Genomic DNA, 26,457 nt, shown 5'->3' with positions numbered 1-26,457 from the left:
AGACAGTTTACAACGCTTATGAATGAATAATGCCCCCCTTTAATAGCTTCTTTCTTTTGCCAAGAACATGTATCTTTTTCTCTCCCAAAAGTCCTTCCTTCTTGGAATAGGCCATACTCAGATTTCCTTCTCTGAGCACTTAGCCAATATTTAATTTAACAGGCTGACCACTGATTGGTTGGTAGAGTTGCTGAATCTGTTCATTTGTTACAGTCTGCACAAACACCAACAATTAACATAAAATAGAAAATAACAAACACAATTGCAAAACATGCAGCCTGGTCTTCTGGGCCCTTGCAAGGTTTGCCAGAACCCCAGGGCCACCCACAGAGCACACCTACGCCCCCATCACTCCCTCCTATGGACGGTGTGCACTCGGCGTCATGGCGATATTGCTGCAGGATGTACGCGGTCGAGGGACTCCTGTTTCCCTGCAGCTCCCATTCACAGCAACTTCCTTCAAGATATCCATGCTTTTCTTCTGGTCCTGCTGCACTCAGTAACAGATGAGGTGGCTCTTGCGAGCATGCACCCGACAATGCGACTCGCACCAACTTAGAGAGAGAAAAAGAGAGAGCGGCATAGAGTGAAACAGAGTGAGGCCGAGTGAGTGAAAGGAGAGAGTGAGAGAGTGAGAGAGAACGACAGACTGCATATTTTTTCTTATTAGTTTTTATTAAACGTATTGTTCTTTCATTAACTGTTATTCATTTATTTGCATTGTTGTTATTTTGTATTACTTTTATGAAAATATATATTTCACTTAATGTTGGATTTGTCAATTGTGCAAAATTGGTCGTAATAAAAATATATGCATGATTAGATAATAGCATTGTTACAGGAAATGGCCTTAAGGAAAGCAATGCAATGCTGAAAGAAGATAATATAATGTCATATGCTATAACATAATATATAATATTTATAATTTAGTATATATGGGATAATGTACCCCTACTGTACGTTAAAAGGATATTGCAAGTCATCGAGTAGATCTGTAAAAGAGTGCGAGTTCCATTACAAGGATTCAGAACTGCAAGGTGACTTTCAATATCCTTTTACGTATGGAAGGGGGTATTATATTCCTTATAATACATGACCTCTTGCTTAATCTAATATACGAGATCTTCAAGCTGTTGGTATACATAATCAGTATAGAATCGGTTTATGATATATGATATGATATGATATGGCATTTATAATGGGCATATACACAAGTGTTTTAAGGCGCGACGAGGCAAGGGTGGGGGATAAGAGGGAAGACAGAGACAACGATCTTACTAGGCCAAGTGAGATTGAGATCGCGCAGGTGCAGGGTAGGGGGGGAAGGAAAGTGCAGGGTGAAAGGGGAGGGGGCCGTGCAATACATATGATCAACAGTAAATAATAAATCAAATAAATATAAATAATAGGTAAAAGTGTGGCCAGCTTGTGGCAAGTGCAGGGGTAAGTGCAGACATCAAATGCCAGGAGCTGGGAAGACTGTAGGGATACAGAAACATCCCCCCCAAGTGCTGGGGTTGCCCAGGAGCAGCTGGCAGGGGCGGGGCCCTGGGCCCGGGATCAGAGGGCAGCCAAGTGACCAGTGCAGTTCCAGTCAGGAGTTCAGCAGGGGAGTGGAGGAGAGAAAGCAGAAGCAAAGAGGAAGGTCTTGAGGTGTTCCGGAACCGGAGATGGTTCTCCTCAAGTTTCAGGAAGGCAGGAAGGCTGTTACAGAGGGAGGCTCCAGATGAAGAAAGAGATCTACCACCAACTTCTTGCTTGGAGAAGCGACTGACCATGAGGCAGTCGGAGACGAAAGAGCGAAGAGCTCGAGATGGAAGATATTTTGGAAGAGAGAGTTGGAGGTTTTGAGGCCCCCAGGTCCCAGACGGCCTTGTGGGCAATGCTGAGGGTTTTGAACTTAATTGTCGCAGCCACTGGGAGCAGGCACAGAGATTTAATTCCTGGAGATATACGATCCCTGGGCTTGAGGCCAAGGACAAGTCTCACAGTCCTGTTCTGGATGCGTTGCAGATGGCGGAGAGTCGAATCAGGCAGATTTAGAAAGAGGCTGTTGCAGTAATCCAGCCTAGAAAGAACAAGGGCTCTGGAGACAGTGAGCTTCTGGGGGAAGGAGAGGAAAGGAAGAATACCTCTGAGGAGGGGCAGCTGGTAGTGTGACTTCTTAGAGATATAATAGATGTGAGGAGAGAAAGAGAGAGTGGAGTCGAAGATGATCCTGAGGATTTTAGCCTCACAGGTGGGAGAAGGAAGAGGGCCAATAGAGGCTGGCCATAGAGTGACAGGAAATGAGGGAGCAGGTGTGCCGATCAGTCTTACTGGCATTGATGCCGAGATTGTTGGCGGCACACCACTCCTGGATAGCATACAGAGATGAGAGAAGGAGAAGAGGTGGTGGAAGGGAGCCTCAAAATGAGCTGAGTGTCTTCTGCATAGCACTAAAAGTTGGGGCAGAGAGCTGCAATCCGGTGGCTAAGAAGTGCCAGGTATTGGTTGAACAGCCAGGGAGAGAGGTTAGACCCATGGGGAACACCACAGGTAGAGATAGAGATAGAGGAGAGGAAGGACCCACATTGGACCTGGGAGGGTCGATCAGAGAGGAAAGAGGTCAGCCAAGCCAGGGCCTGATTGGTGATACCCAGGTTATCACAGAGACAGTGGAGCAGGATGGCATGGTTGACCGTGTCAAAGGCAGAAGAGAGATCAAGTAAGATGAGGACCCAGGGGGTATTGGAGTCAAGGTTGGAGAGCAGGTCTTCACGGATGTTCAGGAGAGCATTTTCTGTGCTTTGGATCAATAAAAGTAACATGCAGCGTATAATGTGTTGCAAAAAATACTTTAAGCAGTTTACAAAAATGGATCGAATGCACATTTTGTGCATCACAATAAGTAATAACGTGCAGATAAATTCTTGCTCCCAAGTGTTGTACTTCAACAATACACAAAATGAACATACTACCATACACAGTATCTTATCAGTTAATTAATATAAATGACACAGGAAGCAATTTTACAAGAAAGGAATTTCAACAGCTTGTCCCAGCTTTAATTAAGTGCTGCTGTGACAACTGGTATCTTGCTCTGTGCTGGCTGAATCAGCAGACATTGCGTTGTCACAAATCAAAAGTAATAATTGATTGCAGTTCACAAGTGATTCAATTTTTTGGTTGCAGGCCATTAGTGATTTCACAACTAGCTTCTAAAAAGAACATGATGTATAGGCTTCTATAAGGAGCTTGCAGGCTTCCATGCATTATGATATAGTATAACATGAGAAAAGAAATGTGAGTAAGAAACAACAAACAAGTGACATCTCTACTAGCTGATTGATTCTTCTTTCCCATTCCCCACAGGTGGTCAAGTCTACGATCGGGACCATGTAGTCCTTTGGGATGTGGCTGAGGAAAGACCTACGCAGTTGTGGACCATCGAAGTGCTATGAGAATTTGGAGAAGCTAGACATAGCTAAATGGGAAGGGGGTCCTTTCTCTTCTTCGAAGGCGACACCGAAAGAAGATTCCCCCGTCATTAGATGTTTCCTCGATTCACATGAAGACACTCTGGGGATGTCAGACATTGTAAATTGTAAATTAATTCTTTACGAAAGTGCTACAGCCGTTGCCACATGGAACAACATATTCTGCCAGAGTTTTTTGTTGCCGCTCTTGTGGGGACCTCTCCTACATGTGGCTTGAAGACGATACTTGAAGTACTCATGGACACACCAAGCTGCAAAAAGAATACCTCGACTTGTGGAGGTGGCCTACTAACATGCATTTGATGCAGTTTCTGTTGGCCACCACCAGCAAACAGACTGTGGCACCACACTGTACAGCAATACACTGTTAATTTCTATATACCCTGCCACGTTACAAGCCTTATGAAGGTTTACTATGATGTCTCTTTGTACAGATTTTTTCTTTCAACCCGCCAGAGCCTGGTACCTGAGCACATTGGTGTAGGTGTGGGGGAGCAGTTGGCTACACCCCTCCACATTTTACAAATCCGTTCTCCAGTTACTGTGACCTCAGTACCCAGGACGTACAGTGGGACCCCTGACCAACTTAACAACCTCACCTTTTCATGTGTCCAGGACACCTGTCCATTGTATGTAAGTCAGTGTCTAAAACAGAAGAAACTGTAATATAAGATTATTTTCTAACTATTACTCTCAGTCTCAGTTTTTGATATTTGTATTTGGTGTATTGGAATAGATGTTATACACACACACACCTGCTCAAGCACGCACTCTCACGCTCCAACAGTCCAGTCAAATGAGTCTTCCGCTGTGTGTAAATATCGCATAAATTGAGAAATGACCCTAAATCCTCTTTAAAAACTCCAATTGATAAATGTAGCAAGATAAAACCTTTTCCTATTGGAGTCCCTCCACAAAGCTCCTATTCTCGATTCCCCAGTGTGAGATGCTATTTAGGGTGCCCTCCAATCTCTGTAGACAATGTCTAGGTCTTCTCATCCTGAATACTCTAAAACACAACATTGTCCTAATAATTATGCACCATATCCACTGAGTGATAGCAAGCACTGTCATAGAGCGAGAGGCATAGAGCCAGTAGTGGAGGTAGAGTTTGCTGCCGGGGGGGGTGGCCAACAGGGTGCTAGCGGGAGGCTGGTGGGTGCACTGGACACCAGCAGGGGATGCAACAGGGAAGGCTGCCCCCCCAGCTCCGCCACTGCATATTGCAAGCTCTCTGCACCATCACAACTTCTGTTGACTGTCTTTGGAGCCATTGAGCATGAAAGTGAAGTATCTCAGTGTTGTCCCGCGTCGATGCTTCCATGTCCAGCGGAGGGGATGAATTAGAAGTGCAATGGAAATTGGTTAAGGTTGAGAAGGATAACACTGTAGACCTTCATTTAGCTTGAACGTGGGCCTGCCACCATTTCCATTTACCCAGAGTCGGCGGAGAGACTGCCATCTTTGTTATTAAAGGTTTGGTAGGCCTAGAGGTGCGGGGCAGGGAATGTTTTATTTCAATTCCATTCAATCAACTTTATTTGGTGGTTAAGCAATCAAAGGGCACAAGCAATATAAAACATGTGTCAATACATTCAGCACAAGGAACCATAAGAACCCACACCTCTACCTCCTATGCCACAGTAACCCCACTGTTTAGATTCAACAAAACCACAGAACAAGAAACCCTACGTATCCTTAGACCTCTGAAACCATCAAGATCTAAAGGGGATGTATGTCCTGCCTCTCTCATCAAAGACTCTGCTGAAACACCAGCACCGTTCAACACAGCATTAATCAACTTTTCCTTCTAGGCAGGCACATTACCATCCAGCCTAAAAGAAGCCTGGGTTTTCCCCCTTCTAAAAATCAGCACTTGACCCTGCTTTTCCCAACAACTACCGGCCCATCACTACCATCCCCTTCCTACTTTAAATATTTGGCAAAGCAGCCTATGTACAAATTCAACATCACCTGGAAGTAAGTCACATCCTAGGAGTCAGACAGTCGTGCTTCCGTCCAGGACACGGAACAGAGTTAGCACTCCGTGACCTCAAAAAACAGATTGATGAGATCAGGGACGAGGGAAAACCTGTCCTGCTTATCTTTCTAGACCTCTCTGTGGCCTTTGACCTAGTTGACGCCATATTCTCTGCCACCATCTCACCACCGCAGCCTCCTTCTCACCAGAAGCAGCAGCATGGTTCACCTTCTTCCTGGAAGGTAGAGCATTGAAAGTCTTCTCCCAAAATGCCTGTGCTGCTCCCTCCCCTATTAAGTGTGGAGTACCTCAAGGGTCATGTGTCTCCCCAACGCTATACAATATATTCACAAAACCACTCTTCGATCTCCCGAACTCCCCCGACATAGCATACACTAACTATGCCAACGACACCCAAATTCTCCTCCCCTCTCTGGCGACTACTTTAATGACATGGCGATGTTGAACATAGCCTGTGTACAACCATCCAAGCTTGGATGGCGACCCATGGCCTCTGTCTCAACGATGAGAAAACCGAACTCCTACTAGTCAGACCACCATCCATGCTTAAAAAAAACTCAACCCAAAATACTCAGCATTCAATATCGATGGGTCCATGATCCCAGTCTCCCCAGTGGTCAAAACCTTAGGGGTCTCTCTTGATGCAACCCTCTCCTTGACCCGCCACATAAATGCCATCTCCTCTTCAGCGGCCTATTCAACCAAGCTGCTAAACTCTGAGAGACCATTGCTCTCCACAGACAGCTGTCTAATGATTGGATGCACAGTTGTCGGTGCTAGGCTAGACTATTGTAGCGTACTATTAGCCAGCACCTCTGCCCACAACATACAAAAACTTCAGACCATCCAAAATAACTCTCTACGAGCTGCCTTGGACATACTCAGATCTGAACACATTTCGGCCTGACGTAGAGCAGTACACTGGCTCCCTATCGAGAAATAATCACTTTCCAGACACACACAATCACACACAGGTGCATCTCCAAATCTGCCCCTCCTTATCTGGACCAAATAATTGCTAAGACCTACTCTTCCAGGCCTACCAGAACTCCATACAACCACAGACTCGCTCAACCCAAGTTTAAACGTGACAAAACTGAAGAGACAGGTTCTCCAGTAATCGCTGCAAAATAATGGAACTCTCTCCCACATGCACTAAGGGCGAAATAATCCTTCTGGGCATTCTGAAAAGCCCTCAAAACCTGGCTGTTTGCTTAACTATTGTATACTACGTCCTCTATCCTGCCCGGACCCTATGCTCTAATAACTCTGTATGTGTCTGTCTATGCACCGGCTATGTATCTGTCCTTGCACCTGTATCTGTCTATTCACCTGTTAATTCCTGTACACTGCCTTCGGGCTGCATGTAACTTGATTCCTCTGATAGCGCCTAGATGCCTATGGGTTTGTGTGCGCTTTTCAAATGAAAAACTGATAAATAAATAAATAAAATACAGTAAGCTAAAATGAAATATGTTACACTTTATCGCCCCCCTGCCCAATAAAATATATTACAAAAACTCTTTTGGGACACGATCAAATCAAACTCCTAGTTACTATAAACCAAAAATGAATCATTTAAAATATGGTTAAAGGGATAATTATTACTGCTCTTATCCCGATTGGACAATGACCTACAAGGATGGGGATAGTCAGGGGAGAGACTTTCTAAAATGTAGGCCCTCCTTAATGAACAGATCCAAAGCCTGAGTAACTACTTTATCTAAGACAGCATAACAGGGCTGGCTTAAATTGGTGAAACCCTCTATTTCTTGGGACGGGTTTTAGTGTCCACTGTCGTATCCCACGATAGTCTCCGCAAAAGAATACAAAATGCCCTATGGTTTCCAGAGTATCCATTCAAACGGACACATCTGTGACTGCGGCTTCCTCGAAATGTTTTATTTATATTTCGGATGAAGCGCTGTCTTTTAGTTCTTGTGAAGCAAATGTTTGCTCTTGGATTTTGGTTTCAGTATCTAGTGACCAGCTTCAACTTTAAAAGAAAGAGTTTGTCTAACTGATAAAGATTAGAGGCTTTTCGTCAACCGTGGGATTTTCATATGAATAAAAGAGCAGTGAGGAGCCCACTGCATATGGCTCTTGTCAGGTTCTCATCTTAAGGGATGGCCTCCCTCTGACAGTTGGCCTCGAATACCTTATACAATTTAACGCTCATGGTTTGAGGGCAGGTGATAGGTGCACATGTTATGCCCCTGAGAAAGTTCCACTTTCTGTGAAGAAATGCTGACAAACCTGAAAAATGTGCTTTCCCTCGAGTCTTAGTGTTTTGCCTGGAGCTTTTAAAGAAAGAAAGTATTTACCTAAAATGTAACCTCAAAACCCCCCCCTCTCAAAGAAATTGACATGGAGGGAAGACAACAGAAAAAAATTCCCCAGAAGCATTGCTCAAGGCTTCTTGAAAGATAAGATGTAAATGAGGGCCATTAGACTCATGCTTGGGTACTTCATCCTAATGAGGTGGTGAGGCTGAAAAGTGAACTTTAAAAAATAATCTTCCTCTGATTGGGACTGAGAATTTGTTTAATGACATTTGTCTTCATAAATCAGAAATTGCGAACAGCTGAAAACTTCAGATTTCCACCACACAGTATATTGGGGATGTTTTGCAAGTGGATTTAAATTTGCCAGTATCGGATCAATTCTTTTATAGCCAACTGACTACTTATTATTACAGAATGATGCACTTTCTTCAAAAAAAATGTAAAAATTGTCCTAAATGTATAGTAAAAATAAGAAAAGATTTTTTTTACACGGCGGCTCACTTTCATAACAAAAACTTTTGTTTTTGTCTGGGAGCAACTCGTTTTTGTCACACTATTTTCTTGAAAGAAACTATTTGGAAACTATTTGTTTTTTTTTAAGAATTCCTTCTTTATTTTTTTTAAACATTGGTTGGTTTTGTATCCATTTATGTTTGTCTTTTCCGTAAGTCAAACATTTTAGACGACATGGCGATGATTTGAACTTTACCAGAGTAACTCATTTTGTTCCAGAATCTGCCCTGTGGATTTTGTTGTGAATTAAATTAGCCAGGCCCTCCTCAACATACCTCGGGGTTTGGGAAATGACTGAAACTCCCAGTGTTTTTTTTTTAAGCATTGGCGGCTTCCAAAGAGTTAAATGATAGGATGAGAATGATGTCAATGCTGACATGCCATTTTCTCTTCACATGCTGGATAAATAATTGTACAGATACCTTATCCATTTCTCAAAATTCCAAACAGGCTGTGGTGCAGTTTACTTCGTCTCCTTGCTCCATAGCTTTTCCTGATCACTGTTCTTTTAACCCATCAACCTTCCTCTCCCACCTCTGGATCACTCCAGAAATTGAACATCCAAAGGCTGACATGAACCACCCCCTGTGGTGCTAGCGTGCATTTTTCCCCCTATACTCTTCTCACTCATCACAAAGGGCACTGTCTGCGCTCACATCTGCCTTCGATGCTGCATAAACTGCCTACTACACCAATGTTATCTAATACCATGAATCCCATCCCCACAAACTCTACTGCGCTACCACTTGACTTCTCCTTACATCTTCCAATGACATTGCGCTCTACTTCTCACTAAAAATAAAAAATAGTTTTTCTGTCCAGTTTGGAGTACCACATTGCTCTGGTGTGGGCCCCTTGTTATGTTACTCTCTACTCCTCCTCCCTTTGTAAACGTACTGCTTCCGTTGACTGTCCTACCATCTTTTTGTCGATGACACCCAAATCTTCTTTTTCTTCCCCTCTGTTACGCCTGAACTCCAAGCTGCGTGTTTATTTTCTAGCTTTTGCTGTCTCATGATATGTTCGGATCTATGTGATTATTGCGACGACCGAAAATGCTGACTTTTTTTTTTTAAACCCCTTTACACCACATAAATTTGGGGGTGGGGACACCACCTGGAACCCCCCATATAATATTATATTCTATACCCCCACATATAAATGTGGTTTAAGGGGGGTAAAAAGAAAGTCAGCATTTTCGGCCGTCGTAATTGTGAAGGCGCCATTTTGGTACGATTCCATATGTTCTGCTAAAGCCGAGGTTATCTTTATCCCTGTTTAGCCCCTTCCCACCCCGCCCTATATCACTACCTTCTCCATACCTACTTGCACGCAGTCATAGGGGTTTATTTAGCAGGCAATCTAAAACTCCTCAGTTCATTGTTTCTACCACTACTGCTGCAAGTATTAACTTAAAAGACATCAGGAAAGCATGCCCTCTCAGTGCCCATCACTCAACACAGTGCCCAACACTCAACGCAAATGTAAATCTCCACTCTTGTATTTACTATGGTAGCCTCTTCTGAGGACTTGCTTGTACCCTTTTGCCAAATCCTAAATTGCACTACTTGTACATTCTACAACCCTAATTACTCCTCGCTCATCTCTCCTGCCCGCCTTCACGCTGGCTGGCTCTCCATGCCTAACTGATCCCTCAAAAAATTCCTCCTCCTAGTGTCCAAATGTTTCTGTGGGCAATTAGCCCTCTAACTAGTTGATGCTGCCTCTCGTTACTCCCCCACTTGAAGCCTCCAAACTAACGCCCTTCTGAATCTCTCCCCACCCTATCCCCCTGACCACTTCTGCTCCTTCTCTCCTCTTGTCCTTCTTCCCTATCAAACCTTTAAATCCGCACTCCATCTACTACTCATAGAAAATCATCCCCTCACTAACCGGCCACATTGCCCTCCCCACCTAATTCTATCTCCAAACCATTGGGTGACCACTTTTCCCTGGCCTTTGCATGTTTCATCTCTAGTAGAGTCTTCAGCCACCTGGCTATTGTTATCTCACTCCCTACTACACGCATGCGGGATGGCTCTGATTCACTGCATAACTATGTGTTTATGCTCGAAACGCCTTCTTCCCAAGAAACACAAACGTAGAGTGTGGTTGGCTAAAATACCAGCAATAGATGATGGAGTCTTAAAAGAACATCTAATGGCCAGATAATTCGTGGAGCCCCAGCCTACCACCCAGAGTGGTTCCTTCTTTCTCACCCTGTATCTGATGGTCTATGTTTCTAATTGTATCAATATCACAGTATCCTGTTTCATTATCCCCTTGTTGTACAACGTTCCACTGAGGTTCAGTTATACAGTACATATAGACACACATACACGCGACATTGGGCCACATTCCACCTGTTCATATATTATCAGCCAGTGCGGCTTTAGAACGTTGATAATCCACTTCAGCTCTGTGGTTGGAGCCTTTGTGCCACCCGTAGAGTGCAACAATGCAGCTCACACAATCCTACCACAACACACTGAATGCCAATAACACGCACTGCCTTTGAAAAGGCAAGAGAACAGATCTCCGAAAACCTGTTGGGCGACTACATAGCAGGCACAGGATCTCCACACGGTCTGCCATCTAAAGAAGGGTATCTACTTACTGTAACTCACCAGGATTCACCCTCAACTGAAATTGCACCAAAGGCAAGGGCATACCTGGGTATCAGCCCCATAGATGGGCAGATGTTCAGAAATCTCTCTTTGTCCTGGTGCAACTCTTGATATCCCTCACGGATGACTAGTAGCAGCAATTACTACTCCTGTGTTGCTGCTGGCACTCCCAGGCTGATAAATGAGCTTTTAAAAGTCCTCCGTTTAGAATATGGTTGCTGCAATTATGGCGCAGTTGGTAGTTGCTTGTGCCTCTTCCAATTGGTATTTATTACCATTCTGAAGCATTCAGTTTTCAGTAACAACCGTGAGGTTATGCCACTTCAGCAAAAGGGCATGCACTATCCCTTATTAAGATGTCAACACGGGCGAAAGGTGTTTGTGTTGAACTGGACCATCCAGCCCTTTAAGATGAGATAGCAATACCCTTGAGATAGATGGGGATGCAGAATTGTATCCAAACATCAATAATCGAAAATACTCAGGTAGTTGGCAAAAGGATAACTGTTTAAATATCAATTATCTAAAACAGGGAGTACAACGGACATCAGAAGATGTCTCTCATCACAATCTCAAAACATTTCATTAAAAAAATCACACTTTTATAGTAAATATTCATCATTGATGACGTTAACCTGCATATCACTAACATCATCCTACGTGGCAAAAATCAGAAACATATGGGTGAATGTGATAGGGTCTAAACGGATCACCTAGGTATACGATCCATATTCGTTTGGGCAGTGAAATAAAGTGATAGGCTTCTTAACATCAGGTGGGGCAACTAAGCCCTTCCCTAAAAATGTGTCACTATGAATGTCACTAAATATACAACGTCTAATTGGCTACACAACTATAGGACCCTTGATCATGCGGTCCTCTACCATTGGTTACTTTCTAACCTCCGTCAGTACCCTCCCAACCTGTGTTAGCAGCACGCAGGCTGAGCGGCCAGGTGCAGATAAGCTAGTCTTAACCATAGCTTCCCACCAATTAACATGACCATCCATCATCACCTCAGTGGTCTGCTGTAAATTAGGGCTTTGAACTCATCCTTAGAAATATTCCTTCCTACTGAAGAATTTAGGGGAGTGAAGGCACACTCTGCCCTCGTGTGTAGGTGTTACCATTATGCTCGTCCGACTTCTCCTCCCCACGTGACTAAAGACTACGAAATTGAGCTTTCAGTGTATTAAAATGCTATTTTCCAATAGACCTCTGACGTCTTCTTGTTTTCTTCCATGCCTTCTGAACAGGAAGCCTTTCTCTTTCACACGATTTGTGTCCAATGTCAGCTCACCCCAGTCTGATAAGGCCTTGGTTTCTTGGCTCATCCAACCTCGTCTTTCTGAGTTTTCACCTGTAATTCACTTGTTTTCTAACTGTGCCATACTTGGAAACTGGGGAAAGCAACCTTCCTTCTTTTACTCAGCACTGCTATCGTATGTAGTGGGAACATCCATCCTTTACTGACTCCAATATATATATATATGTATATATATATATATATATATATATATACACACATGTTGGCGCATGCTGCACTCTATTTACTTTAATGCTAGCCTCAAGAATACTTCATATGCTTGTGTTTCTTTGCATATTTTCACATGTGAAATTGCTTAGTATCTTCATTATTTTTGTAGCATGAGTCTCTTCATCTTGGTCCCAAGATGTCATTCATCTCAGTACGTTCTTGATGCCTTATAGAATTATCTATAGCCGCATCTCTTCTCTATATACGTCAGCTTTGCATTTGTATAACGTCATTATTTCTCTTATTTTCTTCAATTTGTCCTGCTTTCTTCCGGACTATCACTCGGACAGCGATCATACTGTCTCATATGCGTGTATGGTTGTCTCAATGGGAACCTTGCTTTCAGGATTCTCCTTAGTATCTGTAGTTCAAAGGGCTTTGTACGTCTATCGCATTCTGGTGTCCAGCAGATAGGCAATATGGGCGAAGTGATTGAGGTGGGGGTACTTAGCTCCTTCTCTACAATGGCACTCCTGCTGTCCTTCATGCCAGCCACGAACACTGTCATACCTTTGTTCCACTGACAACCCGCTCACTCACTGTGTAACCGACTGACACGCAACCATCACAAGTATAAACAAAGAAAAGGCCTGCCAAGAAAGGATTTCTTAATAGAGATACATTCTTCTCAAATCTCTTGTGTGGGAGGGGACAGGTTTTTTTTTTCTTTTTTCATTTGTATAGCGTGCTTAAGTCAGAAAATGAGATTATCCGCATAATCAATCTTTACTGGCAAAAACAGCTGCCGGGGCGACGACATTTATCGATCAAGTCACCACACTAATCGATGAAAGTAACGAAGAAGAAACTTCCAAACATCATCCTGTGTGGCGATTTAAATATTAATTGCCTACACACTGAATACTCAATTACTCCTGAGAAAAGACGGTAACATAGATGTGAAATCCAAATGGTGTGCTGAAATGGAAACAAGAGACATGGCAATGCTAAACGGAAATATTAACTGCGATGTCCCAGCAAAACCAACATGGGGGAGCCTCTGTCAAAATTCAACATTAGACTAATTCTTTGTGTCTGCGAACATGCAAAAACGAGCAGTCTCCTTACAGGTGCTCCCCAAAGCAACTAAACGGGAACTCAGCCCCCAGTGGAACCACTATGTGGCAGTGGAATCCAGTAGGGGCAGACTTCGTCTTAACGACAATGCAGTGGAGTTGATTGTAAAAACATATTGTGAGGATATGGACAAAGTTGAATATGAACACCTTCTGACTCAATTTGCCGAAAAAGAACAGGGGTTACTTTAAACCTAAACACACCTCTGATCTTGAGCTTCTGAGAAGGAAACACCTAATGAGAACTGAATTAAAGCAATGCCTAAAAACGAACGGATAAAACATCATATTTTGCCCATAAAAGGCTAGCAAGGCAAAAATACAAAAATTGGCTGAAATCTCATAAAACCATTATTCTACAGCAAGATGCTGAGTTCATGATGTGACAAACTGCCGGATAAAAACAGCTGTGAATTTTAGAGAACAATCAATGAAGAAAGCGGTCAGCAAGCTGCAATTCAGAATGATATGGTGTCTGAAATAGTTTGGACGACACATTATAGCCAGCTGTATAGCAAAAAGGGCAATATATGAGAAACAGCACTTCCGAAAGCTTCTTCATGGGACCTCAAATGTGGCAAGGAAGACACTCTAAACATCATTAAAAAGATAAGCTCTTTGCGTGCCCTGGGACCTACCAGTCTGAGGAACCATACGATAAAGAGGAACCCAGAAAATGGGCTGAGTTTTGCACCTCACTGTTCACAAAAATCAAACGTGAATGTGCAACTCCCCAGTCATGGAAAATTGTGATTATTGTGTCCATTTTTAAAAAGGGTAATAGAGCTAACCCAAAAAAGTACTGGCCAATCGCACTCTAGGACGTCCCGGGGGGCAATTTACACAAACCATCTGCAACGTCAACTTCAAGAGTGAATTACATCAAGTCAATATTTCAATCTTAGGCAATCTGGCTTTGTAAAGGGCGTAGGTTCTGGTTTAAATCTACTAACAATAAATCATATGAAAATGGAGGCGATAAGTACAGAAAGAAAGGTTTTCCTTGCCCTTGTAGATCTATCGCACGCCTTTGATAATATTGACAGTGAAATCCTTTGGTCAAAATTGCTTAAGTGGAATTGCCCTATAAATTAACTTCTGGCTATCAAGTAAATACATACCAATACTGAAATTAAGATCAGGTTGGATCAAGCAGGAATTTTGTCAGAAGAAATAACAACGTTCTGCGGAGTGAAACAGGGGTGTCCGTTGGCTGCAATAATCTTCAATTTGTTTCTCTCAGATTTTGGCAAAACCATTGAAAGTGTACCCTCATTTCCACCGAAGATGCATGGATCTCATATTAGTTGGCTTCTTTATGCCGACGACCTTATTCTGTTGCATGTAACACAAATTGGCCTACAAAGAAAACTTCAAGCCCTTGTAAAATATGTCAACTCTAATGGCCTATGCATCAACACGAATAAGTCAGAGATTCTGATATTACAAGCTCTTTGGAAAAATAAGTTAGGCACAAGAAAGAAATTCCAATCGCACCTGGGAGACATTAAGAATGTATCATAAACTAGATACTTGGGCATGAAGATCAGCTCAAACTTGAACGACTCACCATGGGTTGAAAATGTGAAAGCTAAATGCCAACAATTAGCGACTTAAACTACTGTATTAAATAAAAAATACAGGAAATTCTCTCTGAAACCAGCCATCATTTTTTACCAACAAAAAGCGGTACCGGCCTTAATTTATGGAGCGCTATGTGCCCTAGGCTGCCCGCATGCATTATGGTCCTCGTTGGAGAACATGTTTTGGACTAAAGTCTTATAGCTTCCTAAGGGGACATCTACAGTTTGCATTCGCTATGAATTAAATCTAATCCCACTGAATGCAAGGATTTGTTGGAATATGCTAACCCTTTTTCGTAAGATGACCATGGAAGATACACCTCCCCAATTAGACTTTTTGTATGACCCAAGAAGTGGAAACAAACAGTGTATTCTGACGCTCTGGATTGATCGATGCAAAGAACTATGAAAATACATCGACATCGATATCACAGTGCTTCACACTAATCCGAATCTTGCCCAAAAAAAACTTTGGAGACATGACTGGTCCTTGACTGTAGAACAAAGGGCAAATCATAATATCATGAAGAACGTACCTAGTGAAGCAAAAGTGATGAATGAAACACAGCAATATATGGCAAAATTCCCTGATGATCGTCGTCGAAGATTGCTGTACATGAAATTTTGTCTTAATCTATTCAAGGCGGATGAGAGAATAAGTATGTGGACAAACCACACTGGGAGTACACAAAAATGCAGGCTATGAAATCAACAAGAGGAAACATTAAAACATTTAGCACTGTTTTGTTTGACCTTGCGCTCGGAAAGAACCAAGCATTTGGGGAGGCAATTTGCAGAGAGGAAGACCCTCAGCGCTGAAGACTGGTGGCAAGTGTTATATGATGAATCTGATAGGAAGCTAACAATTGCGACTCTTGCGCCAGTGCTCCTGAGTCCCAATTGGTGGGGTGGACCCATTGCTATGCAGTACCAATTCAAGAATCACTGTAGCGACTCTAATCTTGGTACTACATAATCTCCTCTTCAGAAGATTCTGCTTATCTTATTGGCTCCTGTCATTTTATCCTCGGACTCTTCACTGTTTACTTTCTGCCCAGGTCCCTTTTACACCATCATCAATTCATGTGAAGAGACTCCTCCTCTCCTCGCGCACTATCTTCATTTTGCCAGGATACACCTCTGCCTTAAAAATGGCCATCTCTTCCTGGCCTCCATCATCTTCTAATAATGCCCTTTCCAGCGGGTGTGGTCGTTGTTGGACCATCACTTGTGCTAAGCTCTGAAACCTGCTCCCCGTCGATATCCAGAGAACGAGCAGTCTGATGACTTTCAGGAAAATGTTAAAAGCGTTCCCCTTCTAGTCTGTACAGTTCTGCAGGGCCCAATGCCTACACGGTTTAGGGGCTTACGTACCTTCTGGGTGTGACACTGTTGCCCATGTTTAGTTTTGGCATTGCCTAAGCCGGATTGCTATCTTTGATCAAGTATGGCGTCACTTATTCATCTGTCTTCTTACCTTGCTGCCCTCTATCGTAACCTTATAGATTGAGCGTGGGATCATTATCACAGTATAATGGCCTGCCCCCAAGTTATGGCCAATTGTTCCAAGCGTAATGAGCCATCCTGAGGTTTAAAAGGATAGTAGCAACTTGCGTTAATAGCAATTAAGTTTTAGGAGTGGTGGTGGGGAAGTAAAGCATCTCACTTTATTAGTAATTAAACTATACAAAACGTGTGAGTAAATTAAATGTGGCTTTATTTCCTAATATGTAAATAATTAGATTGTCTATTAGGTAAGCATTTTAACTGTCAACTTGGCTGGTCTGGAACAGTTTTAGCATGTGTTGGAATCAGGTGCAATGTTAAAGTGAATATTTTTCTTTACAAAACCATGTTGTTGCTATCACTTTACAATGTTAAATTCTGTGTGGGGTATCCTGATGAAAAAAACATTGCTGGCAAAATGCATTGCTGTTTGTGGAAAGTGGAGACATGCTTTCCGTTGTTTCCCAAGCTGCTTCTCAAGTCAGTCTGTCTGGAATGCAGTAGTTATTGGCGGCACTCTGAACATTCTGATTGGCTGAGAAGAGATCAATAATGACTTCAGTGTGCTAACACCACTTCCTGCTCTGCTCTTCCTCTCACTGTAAATTGCACCAGATCACGTCCCTGTTTCTGCAGAGCCATCGCAACCTGCCAAGGCTTTGCAACACTCATGCCCCCACATATTGGACTGCCTAGGTTATTATACATTGTGCACACTGCCATCACTTCGTACTTAAGCTCCTCCCCATCACTATACCCAGAGTTCGCTACAACTCAAGCCTCAGTAACATCTTTTACGTCACTGTTACATATTGTACCATGTAATTACTTCCTCTGCAGGATGCTTGCCTCCTGTTACAATAGCATCAGCTTCTGATTACAATCTCCCCACCGTCATGTCCTGTCTAGACTCCTTCACTCATTTAAGACTTCAACTAGTGCCAGCCATGGTTACTCTCCTCATTCTAAATCACTGCCTCCTCCTGCTCAGCCGCCTACCCATTACTGTGCACTGGCCTCCCTTCTTGCCACGGCTTCTCCCTCTCCTTGGCCAAAGCCCTCACTTCCTGTTAGAACTCTTGCCCATCTCATGCAAAGCCCCGACTTCCGGTTCGGAATTCTCCAATCATTCAGTAATGCCTTGATGTTCAGGTGCCCTACTTCCTGTTGGCTGGAACTTGGCACACTGGGGGTTATTACTGCGCAGACTCACCAGTGCTCTGGGCAAATATCATTATATCTCCGCCCATAGTGTTCTGACTTTCCCTTAGGCCTTCTCTTGGGAGATCCCATGACACATGTGCTTTGTTTGTTCTCAGGTTGCACCAGACATGAGTCTGCAGGTGATCGGAGCTGCTAATAAAGGGGCCAAAGTGGTGCTGTGGTCCCAGTCCCGAATCCCATGCCAGACCTGGAGAATCAATGCCAATGGGCACATCCACAATCAGTTGTTCGAGCGCATGATCCTCGATGTGAAAGGTAACCACAGCAGCACAGACCTGGCTGGAGTGTCTGCTGCCGGCAGCGGTGTCAATTGAAAGGGCTTTGGGGTTAAAGGCTTTTGGGGAGTAGGATGGAAGAATACCCTTCATTTGGAGAGAGATGGAGGGGAGAGAGTGAGAGTGAGAGAGAGTGAGAGAGAGAGAGAGACTGCTTGTGGGCTGGGAATAGGGATATAACAGTATAACGGTATACCGTTAAAGATACCGTGAACCACTTAATTGAACAATAATAACCATCACATTGTTTATACCGTTATACCGTTCATACCGTTAAGTGTGCTTTTCAATCTGATTTGGAAAGGCTGCAGTAAGCAAGTGCTGCGCAGTCTTGGTCTTGCACTGTTGGATGTGCCGTCTGCCAAGTAGTTTCAGTTGGAGCAGTTTTTAATGCCATGCCATAAACCACACGTGCCCGACACAAAATCAATATGTTAGCAATAGGAAGAATAGATACAGTGCCATGAAGGAAAAGGGTTTACTTTGGGGTGGCAGCTTTGGGGTTTAGATATTTATAATGGATAATGTTCTCTAAACATATGGCAATGGGGGATTTCCCTGGTTCTATCATTGAATGTACACATAATAAGTCACACTGCGAAATTCACTCATCTGTCGGTATTCCCTGCTGCTATACCAAAGGGTAACATGTCCGTGATTACTGAACACCTTTTGGCCCGCAAGTAAACTAAAGGCTGTAGTGTAAAGAGAGAGTGCATTGTGTGTGTGTGTATGCGCACAAGCCTATACTACCATCAGCCTCCATTGATCTGTGGCATGCAGGTTATCAAGATGGCAACATGCTCATCTTCACCAGTAGCCAGTGGGGGAGCAAAAAGCCTAAATGACCACTTAAGAAAAGCTATTCAGTTTGCTTTGCAAGTTATAGCAGCCCCCCCGCCCCTACACACGTGCGTTTGTGTTTGGTGGAAGCAAGGCATTTCAGTGGAAAGTATGTTGAAAAGCCCAATTCTGGCCCTGGTTGCCTGGTTTTGTTTGTGATGATAAATCTGTCAATTTATGACCTTTTAGAAAATATTTGTTAAGATTAGTTAACTCCACCTGCTATACCGTGATAACCATGATATACCGTGATTTGGCAAGAAGGTTATCGTACCGTCATAAAACTAATACTGTGACACCCCTAGCTGGGAACATTAAAATGTGTACAATTATGGCATTTTACCTCTGCCTTTGAAAACATCCTGGCATTGTGAAAAAAGCTCACAATGTCAATGAAGCGCGTTGCAGTCACAGAAATGGAAATGATGAAGCGTAGACCGAAAGGTAGCATGGTTTAAACCCTTACCCAGGCAGAGTCCGTCCCTGAAGACGGCGGGATATCCCTCCTTTCGTGAACCATCGGATTGCACCACCGCCGCTGTGCTCAAGATTGCCTCCACCGTGCCCAGTTGAAGTTGGTACTTAAGTGCCCCTTGGTCCATCCACTCTACCAATTGTGACTTTTTTCAGTATATATACTTTACACACCACTAATTCCCTCTTGAAACTCACCACACTCTATCTGTAACCCAGCACCGCAATGAGGCGTGGCCTAACGTCCAGCACCAACAGGGACCTAGCCTTTTCTGGAAATGCCTTGGTGAACACCTCAAAGAACCAGTATCAATCATCATGCCAAACCTCCTCCATTCAATGTCCATGGTGCACCACGGTCCATCACAGCCACTGTAAATTTCCAGCAGCCCCCGCGCCCCGAGTCATCCAACTCTACACCACCTTTCCAACACAGCTCACGCTTTCTCCACACCATTATGGCACATCCTGTAAACATGACCACCACTGCCTCCACTTCCCTTGCCCTGTCGGCTCCATCCAGCAGAGAGCAGAATATCCTCAAACACTCAGCATCTAATGTTGCTAACAATGAAGCTTTCTTCTAGTTGTCCCCTTAGCGATGACTCCCTCTATTGTATGTATGTATATAACTGAAGACAATCTTACCACACTTCCCATGTGTGGGTGTCTCCCCTGGTAGCAGGTGAAGTTCCTGCAAAGGTTACACATGTTGCATGTTCCTGGACTGTGGGGGCAGATGCTGTTAACTGACTGGGTGTGCCATTGTGGCCTGGTATGGAGGCTATACACTGCCCAGAGGCATGGGAAATGGGGTGCTTCCTAAAGAGTCTTCCTAGTACAGAGATGTGTAAATTATCACACACCCAGCGTGCAGGTTCATATGAAAGGGACCTAACACACACAATATGGAAGGCTGCAATAACACAGTTGCATAATTTCACTACATATCACCCTTTTTTGAGGGAACTACAACCACTGACCTTAGTGGGGGGTCTAACACACCTGACAAGAAAGGTAAGCCAAACCCCTCTTAAAGGTAAGTAACGTGGGCAGAGCGACAAGGCTCAACTCACAGGTAGGGGTAACAGGTTGCCACAAAGGTACAATTAGTCCGTCTTTAATCAGTAAATCAGCCGATATCTGGAGGTGAAGTGGAGGATTTACCTCCAGCAGCAAGCCGTAGATGAATCATTCACTCTTCCTCTACAAATTGGCGGATTTACTGCACTGTAATTCCGCTGATGGTAAACAGTGGTAAGTTCAGTACTGCCCAAAAAAGTGGTGGTAACACAATTACCACCACTTTTGTTCTGCACTGCCAAACTTGTAATGAAGCCCATTATCTCCAGAAAACAAACCAATGGAGTGACAGCCTTGATAGCCTTTTTATCCTCACATCCACAATATAAGGATGTTCGAATATGTATAATTAGGTAATCGTTACAAACACTTTAATGTTAGGGTGAGTGTTGTGGAAAATGCAATGAACACCTAGCACAATGTGCATTATGTACCTATGGATATAAGCATACAACTCTGTTTACCACATGCATGTTTGCCATATATAAATCAGAAACTAATTGATATGGTTATTTTAGGTTTTGATCATGCCCTCTGCTCAGTAAGACAAGTATAACATTCTCATTATGACTATATAGTGGAAGTGATCTTTAGCAATACAACATTGTCCACTTTTACCAAGAGGCAGTTTACAACGCTTATACAGTTGAATAATGCCCCCCTTTAATAGCTTCTTTCTTTTGCCAAGAAAATGTATCCTTTTCTCTCCCAAAAGTCCTTCCTTCTTGGAATAGGCCATACTCAGATTTTCTTCTCTGAGCACTTAGCCAATATTTAATTTAACAGGCTGACCACTGATTGGTTGGTAGAGTTGCTGAATCTGTTCATTTGTTACAGTCTGCACAAACACCAACAATTAACATAAAATAGAAAATAACAAACACAATTGCAAAACATGCAGCCTGGTCTTCTGGGCCCTTGCAAGGTTGCCAGAACCCCAGGGCCACCCACAGAGCACACCTACACCCCCATCACTCCCTCCTATGGACGGTGTGCACTCGGCGTCATGGCGATATTGCTGCAGGATGTACGCGGTCGAGGGACTCCTCTGTTTCCCTGCGGCTCCCATTCACAGCAACTTCCTTCAAGATATCCATGCTTTTCTTCTGGTCCTGCTGCACTCAGTAACAGATGAGGTGGCTCTTGCGAGCATGCACCCGACAATGCGACTCGCACCAACAGAGAGAGAAAAAGAGAGAGCGGCATAGAGTGAAACAGAGTGAGGCCGAGTGAGTGAAAGGACAGAGTGAGAGAGTGAGAGAGAACGACAGACTGCATATTTTTTCTTATTAGTTTTTATTAAACTTATTGTTCTTTCATTAACTGTTATTCATTTATTTGCATTGTTGTTATTTTGTATTACTTTTATGAAAATATATATTTCACTTAATGTTGGATTTGTCAATTGTGCAAAATTGGTTGTAATAAAAATATATGCATGATTAGATAATAGCATTGTTACAGGAAATGGCCTTAAGGAAAGCAATGCAATGCTGAAAGAAGATAATATAATGTCATATGCTATAACATAATATATAATATTTATAATTTAGTATATATGGGATAATGTACCCCTACTGTACGTTAAAAGGATATTGCAAGTCATCGAGTAGATCTGTAAAAGAGTGCGAGTTCCATTACAAGGATTCAGAACTGCAAGGTGACTTTCAATATCCTTTTACGTATGGAAGGGGGTATTATATTCCTTCTAATACATGACCTCTTGCTTAATCTAATATAAGAGATCTTCAAGCTGTTGGTATACATAATCAGTATAGAATCGGTTTATGATATATGATATGATATGATATGGCATTTATAATGGGCATATACACAAGTGTTTTAAGGCGCGACGAGGCAAGGGTGGGGGATAAGAGGGAAGACAGAGACAACGATCTTACTAGGCCAAGTGAGATTGAGATCGCGCAGGTGCAGGGTAGGGGGGGAAGGAAAGTGCAGGGTGAAAGGGGAGGGGGCCGTGCAATACATAGGATCAACAGTAAATAATAAATAAAATAAATATAAATAATAGGTAAAAGTGTGGCTAGCTTGTGGCAAGTGGAGGGGTAAGTGCAGACATCAAATGCCAGGAGCTGGGAAGACTGTAGGGATACAGAAACATCCCCCCCAAGTGCTGGGGTTGCCCAGGAGCAGCTGGCAGGGGCGGGGCCCTGGGCCCGGGATCAGAGGGTAGCCAGGTGACCAGTGCAGTTTCAGTCAAGAGTTCAGCAGGGGAGTGGAGGGGAGAAAGCAGAAGCAAAGAGGAAGGTCTTGAGGTGCTTCCGGAACCGGAGATGGTTCTCCTCAAGTTTCAGGAAGGCAGGGAGGCTGTTACAGAGGGAGGCTCCAGATGAAGAAAGAGATCTACCACCAACTTCTTGCTTGGAGAAGCGACTGACCATGAGGCAGTCGGAGACGAAAGAGCGAAGAGCTCGAGATGGAAGATATTTTGGAAGAGAGAGTTGGAGGTTTTGAGGCCCCCAGGTCCCAGACGGCCTTGTGGGCAATGCTGAGGTTTTTGAACTTAATTGTCGCAGCCACTGGGAGCAGGCGCAGAGATTTCATTCCTGGAGATATACGATCCCTGGGCTTGAGGCCAAGGACAAGTCTCACAGTCCTGTTCTGGATGAGTTGCAGATGGCGGAGAGTCGAATCAGGCAGATTTAGAAAGAGGCTGTTGCAGTAGTCCAGCCTAGAAAGAACAAGAGCTCTGGAGACAGTGAGCTTCTGGGGGAAGGAGAGGAAAGGAAGAATACCTCTGAGGAGGTGCAGCTGGCAGTGTGACTTCTTAGAGACATAATAGATGTGAGGAGAGAAAGAGAGAGTGGAGTCGAAGATGACCCTGAGGATTTTAGCCTCACAGGTGGGAGAAGGAAGAGGGCCAATAGAGGCCGGCCATAGAGTGACAAGAAATGAGGGAGCAGGTGTGTCGATCAGTCTTACTGGCATTGAGGCCGAGATTGTTGGCGGCACACCACTCCTGGATAGCATACAGAGATGAGAGAAGGAGAAGAGGTGGTGGAAGGGAGCCTGAAAATGAGCTGAGTGTCTTCTGCATAGCACTAAAAGTTGGGGCAGAGAGCGGCAATCCGGTGGCTAAGAAGTGCCAGGTATTGGTTGAACAGCCAGGGAGAGAGGTTAGACCCATGGGGAACACCACAGGTAGAGATAGAGATAGAGGAGAGGAAGGACCCACATTGGACCTGGGAGGGTCGATCAGAGAGGAAAGAGGTCAGCCAAGCCAGGGCCTGATTGGTGATACCCAGGTTATCACGGAGACAGTGGAGCAGGATGGCATGGTTGACCGTGTCCAAGGCAGAAGAGAGATCAAGTAAGATGAGGACCCAGGGGGTATTGGAGTCAAGGTTGGAGAGCAGGTCTTCACGGATGTTCAGGAGAGCATTTTCTGTGCTTTGGATCAATAAAAGTAACATGCAGCGTATAATGTGTTGCAAAAAATACTTTAAGCAGTTTACAAAAATGGATCGAATGCACGTGCAGATAAATTCTTGCTCCCAAGTGTTGTACTTCAACAGTACACAAAACGAACATACTACCATACACAGTATCTTATCAGTTAATTAATATAAATGACACAGAAAGCAATTTTACAAGAAAGGAATTTGAACAGCTTGTCCCAGCTTTAATTAAGTGCTGCTGTGACAACTGGTATCTTGCTCTGTGCTGGCTGAATCAGCAGACATTGCGTTGTCACAAATCAAAAGTAATAATTGATTGCAGTTCACAAGTGATTCAATGTTCTTGTTGCAGGCCATTAGTGATTTCACAACCAGCTTCTAAAAAGAACATGATGTATAGGCTTCTATAAGGAGCTTGCAGGCTTTCATGCATTATGATATAGTATAACATGAGAAAGGAAATGTGAGTAAGAAACAACAAACAAGTGACATCTCTACTAGCTGATTGATTCTTCTTTCCCATTCCCCACAGGTGGTCAAGTCTACGATCGGGACCATGTAGTCCTTTGGGATGTGGCTGAGGAAAGACCTACGCAGTTGTGGACCATCGAAGTGCTATGAGAATTTGGAGAAGCTAGACATAGCTAAATGGGAAGGGGGTCCTTTCTCTTCTTCGAAGGCGACACCGAAAGAAGATTCCCCCGTCATTAGATGTTTCCTCGATTCACATGAAGACACTCTGGGGATGTCAGACATTGTAAATTGTAAATTAATTCTTTACGAAAGTGCTACAGCCGTTGCCACATGGAACAACACATTCTGCCAGAGATTTTTGTTGCCGCTCTTGTGGGGACCTCTCCTACATGTGGCTTGAAGACGATACTTGAAGTACTCATGGACACACCAAGCTGCAGAAAGGAATACCTCGACTTGTGGAGGTGGCCTACTAACATGCATTTGATGCAGTTTCTGTTGGCCACCACCAGCAAACAGACTGTGGCACCACACTGTACAGCAATACACTGTTAATTTTTATATACCCTGCCACGTTACAAGCCTTATGAAGGTTTACTATGAGGTCTCTTTGTACAGATTTTTTCTTTCAACCCGCCAGAGCCTGGTACCTGAGCACATTGGTGTAGGTGTGGGGGAGCAGTTGGCTACTCCCCTCCACATTTTACAAATCCGTTCTCCAGTTACTGTGACCTCAGTACCCAGGACGTACAGTGGGACCCCTGACCAATTTAACAACCTCACCTTTTCATGTGTCCAGGACACTTGTCCATTGTATGTAAGTCAGTGTCTAAAACAGAAGAAACTGTAATATAAGATTTATTTTTTAACTATTACTCTCAGTCTCAGTTTTTGATATTTGTATTTGGTGTATTGGAATAGATGTTATACACACACATTTACACACACACACCTGCTCAAGCACGCACTCTCACGCTCCAACAGTCCAGTCAAATGAGTCTTCCGCTGTGTGTAAATATCGCATAAATTGAGAAATGACCCTAAATCCTCTTTAGAAAATCCAATTGATAAATGTAGCAAGATAAAACCTTTTCCTATTGGAGTCCCTCCACAAAGCTCCTATTCTCGATTCCCCATTGTGAGATGCTATTTAGGGTGCCCTCCAATCTCTGTAGACAATGTCTAGGTCTTCTCATCCTGAATACTCTAAAACACAACATTGTCCTAATAATTATGCAACCATATCCACTGAGTGATAGCAAGCACTGTCATAGAGCGAGAGGCATAGAGCCAGTAGTGGAGGTAGAGTTTGCTGCCGGGGGGGGGTGGCCAACAGGGTGCCAGCGGGAGGCTGGTGAGTGCACTGGACACCAGCAGGGGATGCAACAGAGAAGGCTGCCCCCCCAGCTCCGCCACTGCATAGAGCAAGCTCTCTGCACCATCACAACTTCTGGAGCCATTGAACATGAAGGTGAAGTATCTCAGTGTTGTCCTGCGTCGATGCTTCCATGTCCAGCGGATGGGATGAATTAGAAGTGCAATGGAAATTGGGTAAGGTTGAGAAGGATAATACTGTAGACCTTAATTTAGCTTGAACTTGTGCCTGCCACCACTTCCATTTACCCAGAGTCGTCGGAGAGACTGCCATCTTTGTTATTAAAGGTTTGGTAGGCCTAGAGGTGCGGGGCAGGGAATGTTTTATTTCATTTCCATTCAATCAACTTTATTTGGTGGTTAAGCAATCAAAGGGCACACACAATATAAAACATGTGTCAATACATTCAGCACAAGGAACCATAAGAACCCACACCTCTACCTCCTATGCCACAGTAACCCCACTGTTTAGATTCAACAAAACCACAGAACAAGAAACCCTACGTATCCTTAGACCTCTGAAACCATCAAGATCTAAAGGGGATGTATGTCCTGCCTCTCTCATCAAAGACTCTGCTGAAACACCAGCACCGTTCAACACAGCATTAATCACCTTTTCCTTCTAGGCAGGCACATTACCATCCAGCCTTAAAGAAGCCCGGGTTTTCCCCCTTCTAAAAATC

At 43.7% G+C, this 26,457-nt stretch overlaps 2 protein-coding genes across 2 annotated transcripts in view; both read left to right on the top strand.

Annotated features, from left to right (window-relative positions):
* CRYBG2 (crystallin beta-gamma domain containing 2) overlaps positions 1-4,163 on the top strand; it is a 723,752-nt gene extending 719,589 nt beyond the window's left edge. Inside the window, exon 22 of the mRNA XM_069622850.1 lies at positions 3,355-4,163. Coding sequence (XP_069478951.1) covers positions 3,355-3,443 — 89 coding nt within the window. The 3' untranslated portion in view covers positions 3,444-4,163. The remainder of the gene's footprint in view (positions 1-3,354) is intronic.
* LOC138503256 (beta/gamma crystallin domain-containing protein 2-like) lies at positions 3,882-25,275 on the top strand. Its single transcript, XM_069622852.1, has 3 exons — positions 3,882-4,112; positions 17,928-18,087; positions 24,459-25,275. Exons 1-3 carry the CDS (start codon positions 3,882-3,884, stop codon positions 24,545-24,547), a joined length of 480 nt encoding a protein of 159 aa, XP_069478953.1. The 3' UTR covers positions 24,548-25,275.
* Positions 25,276-26,457: the final 1,182 nt, after the last annotated feature.

This window comes from Ambystoma mexicanum, chromosome 11 (assembly GCF_040938575.1).
Source record: "Ambystoma mexicanum isolate Mex_15411 chromosome 11, UKY_AmexF1_1, whole genome shotgun sequence".
NCBI classification, from domain to species: Eukaryota; Metazoa; Chordata; class Amphibia; order Caudata; family Ambystomatidae; genus Ambystoma; species Ambystoma mexicanum.
The sequence above is the reverse complement of the archived record's forward strand: the minus strand, read 5'-3'. Positions and strand labels throughout refer to the sequence as shown.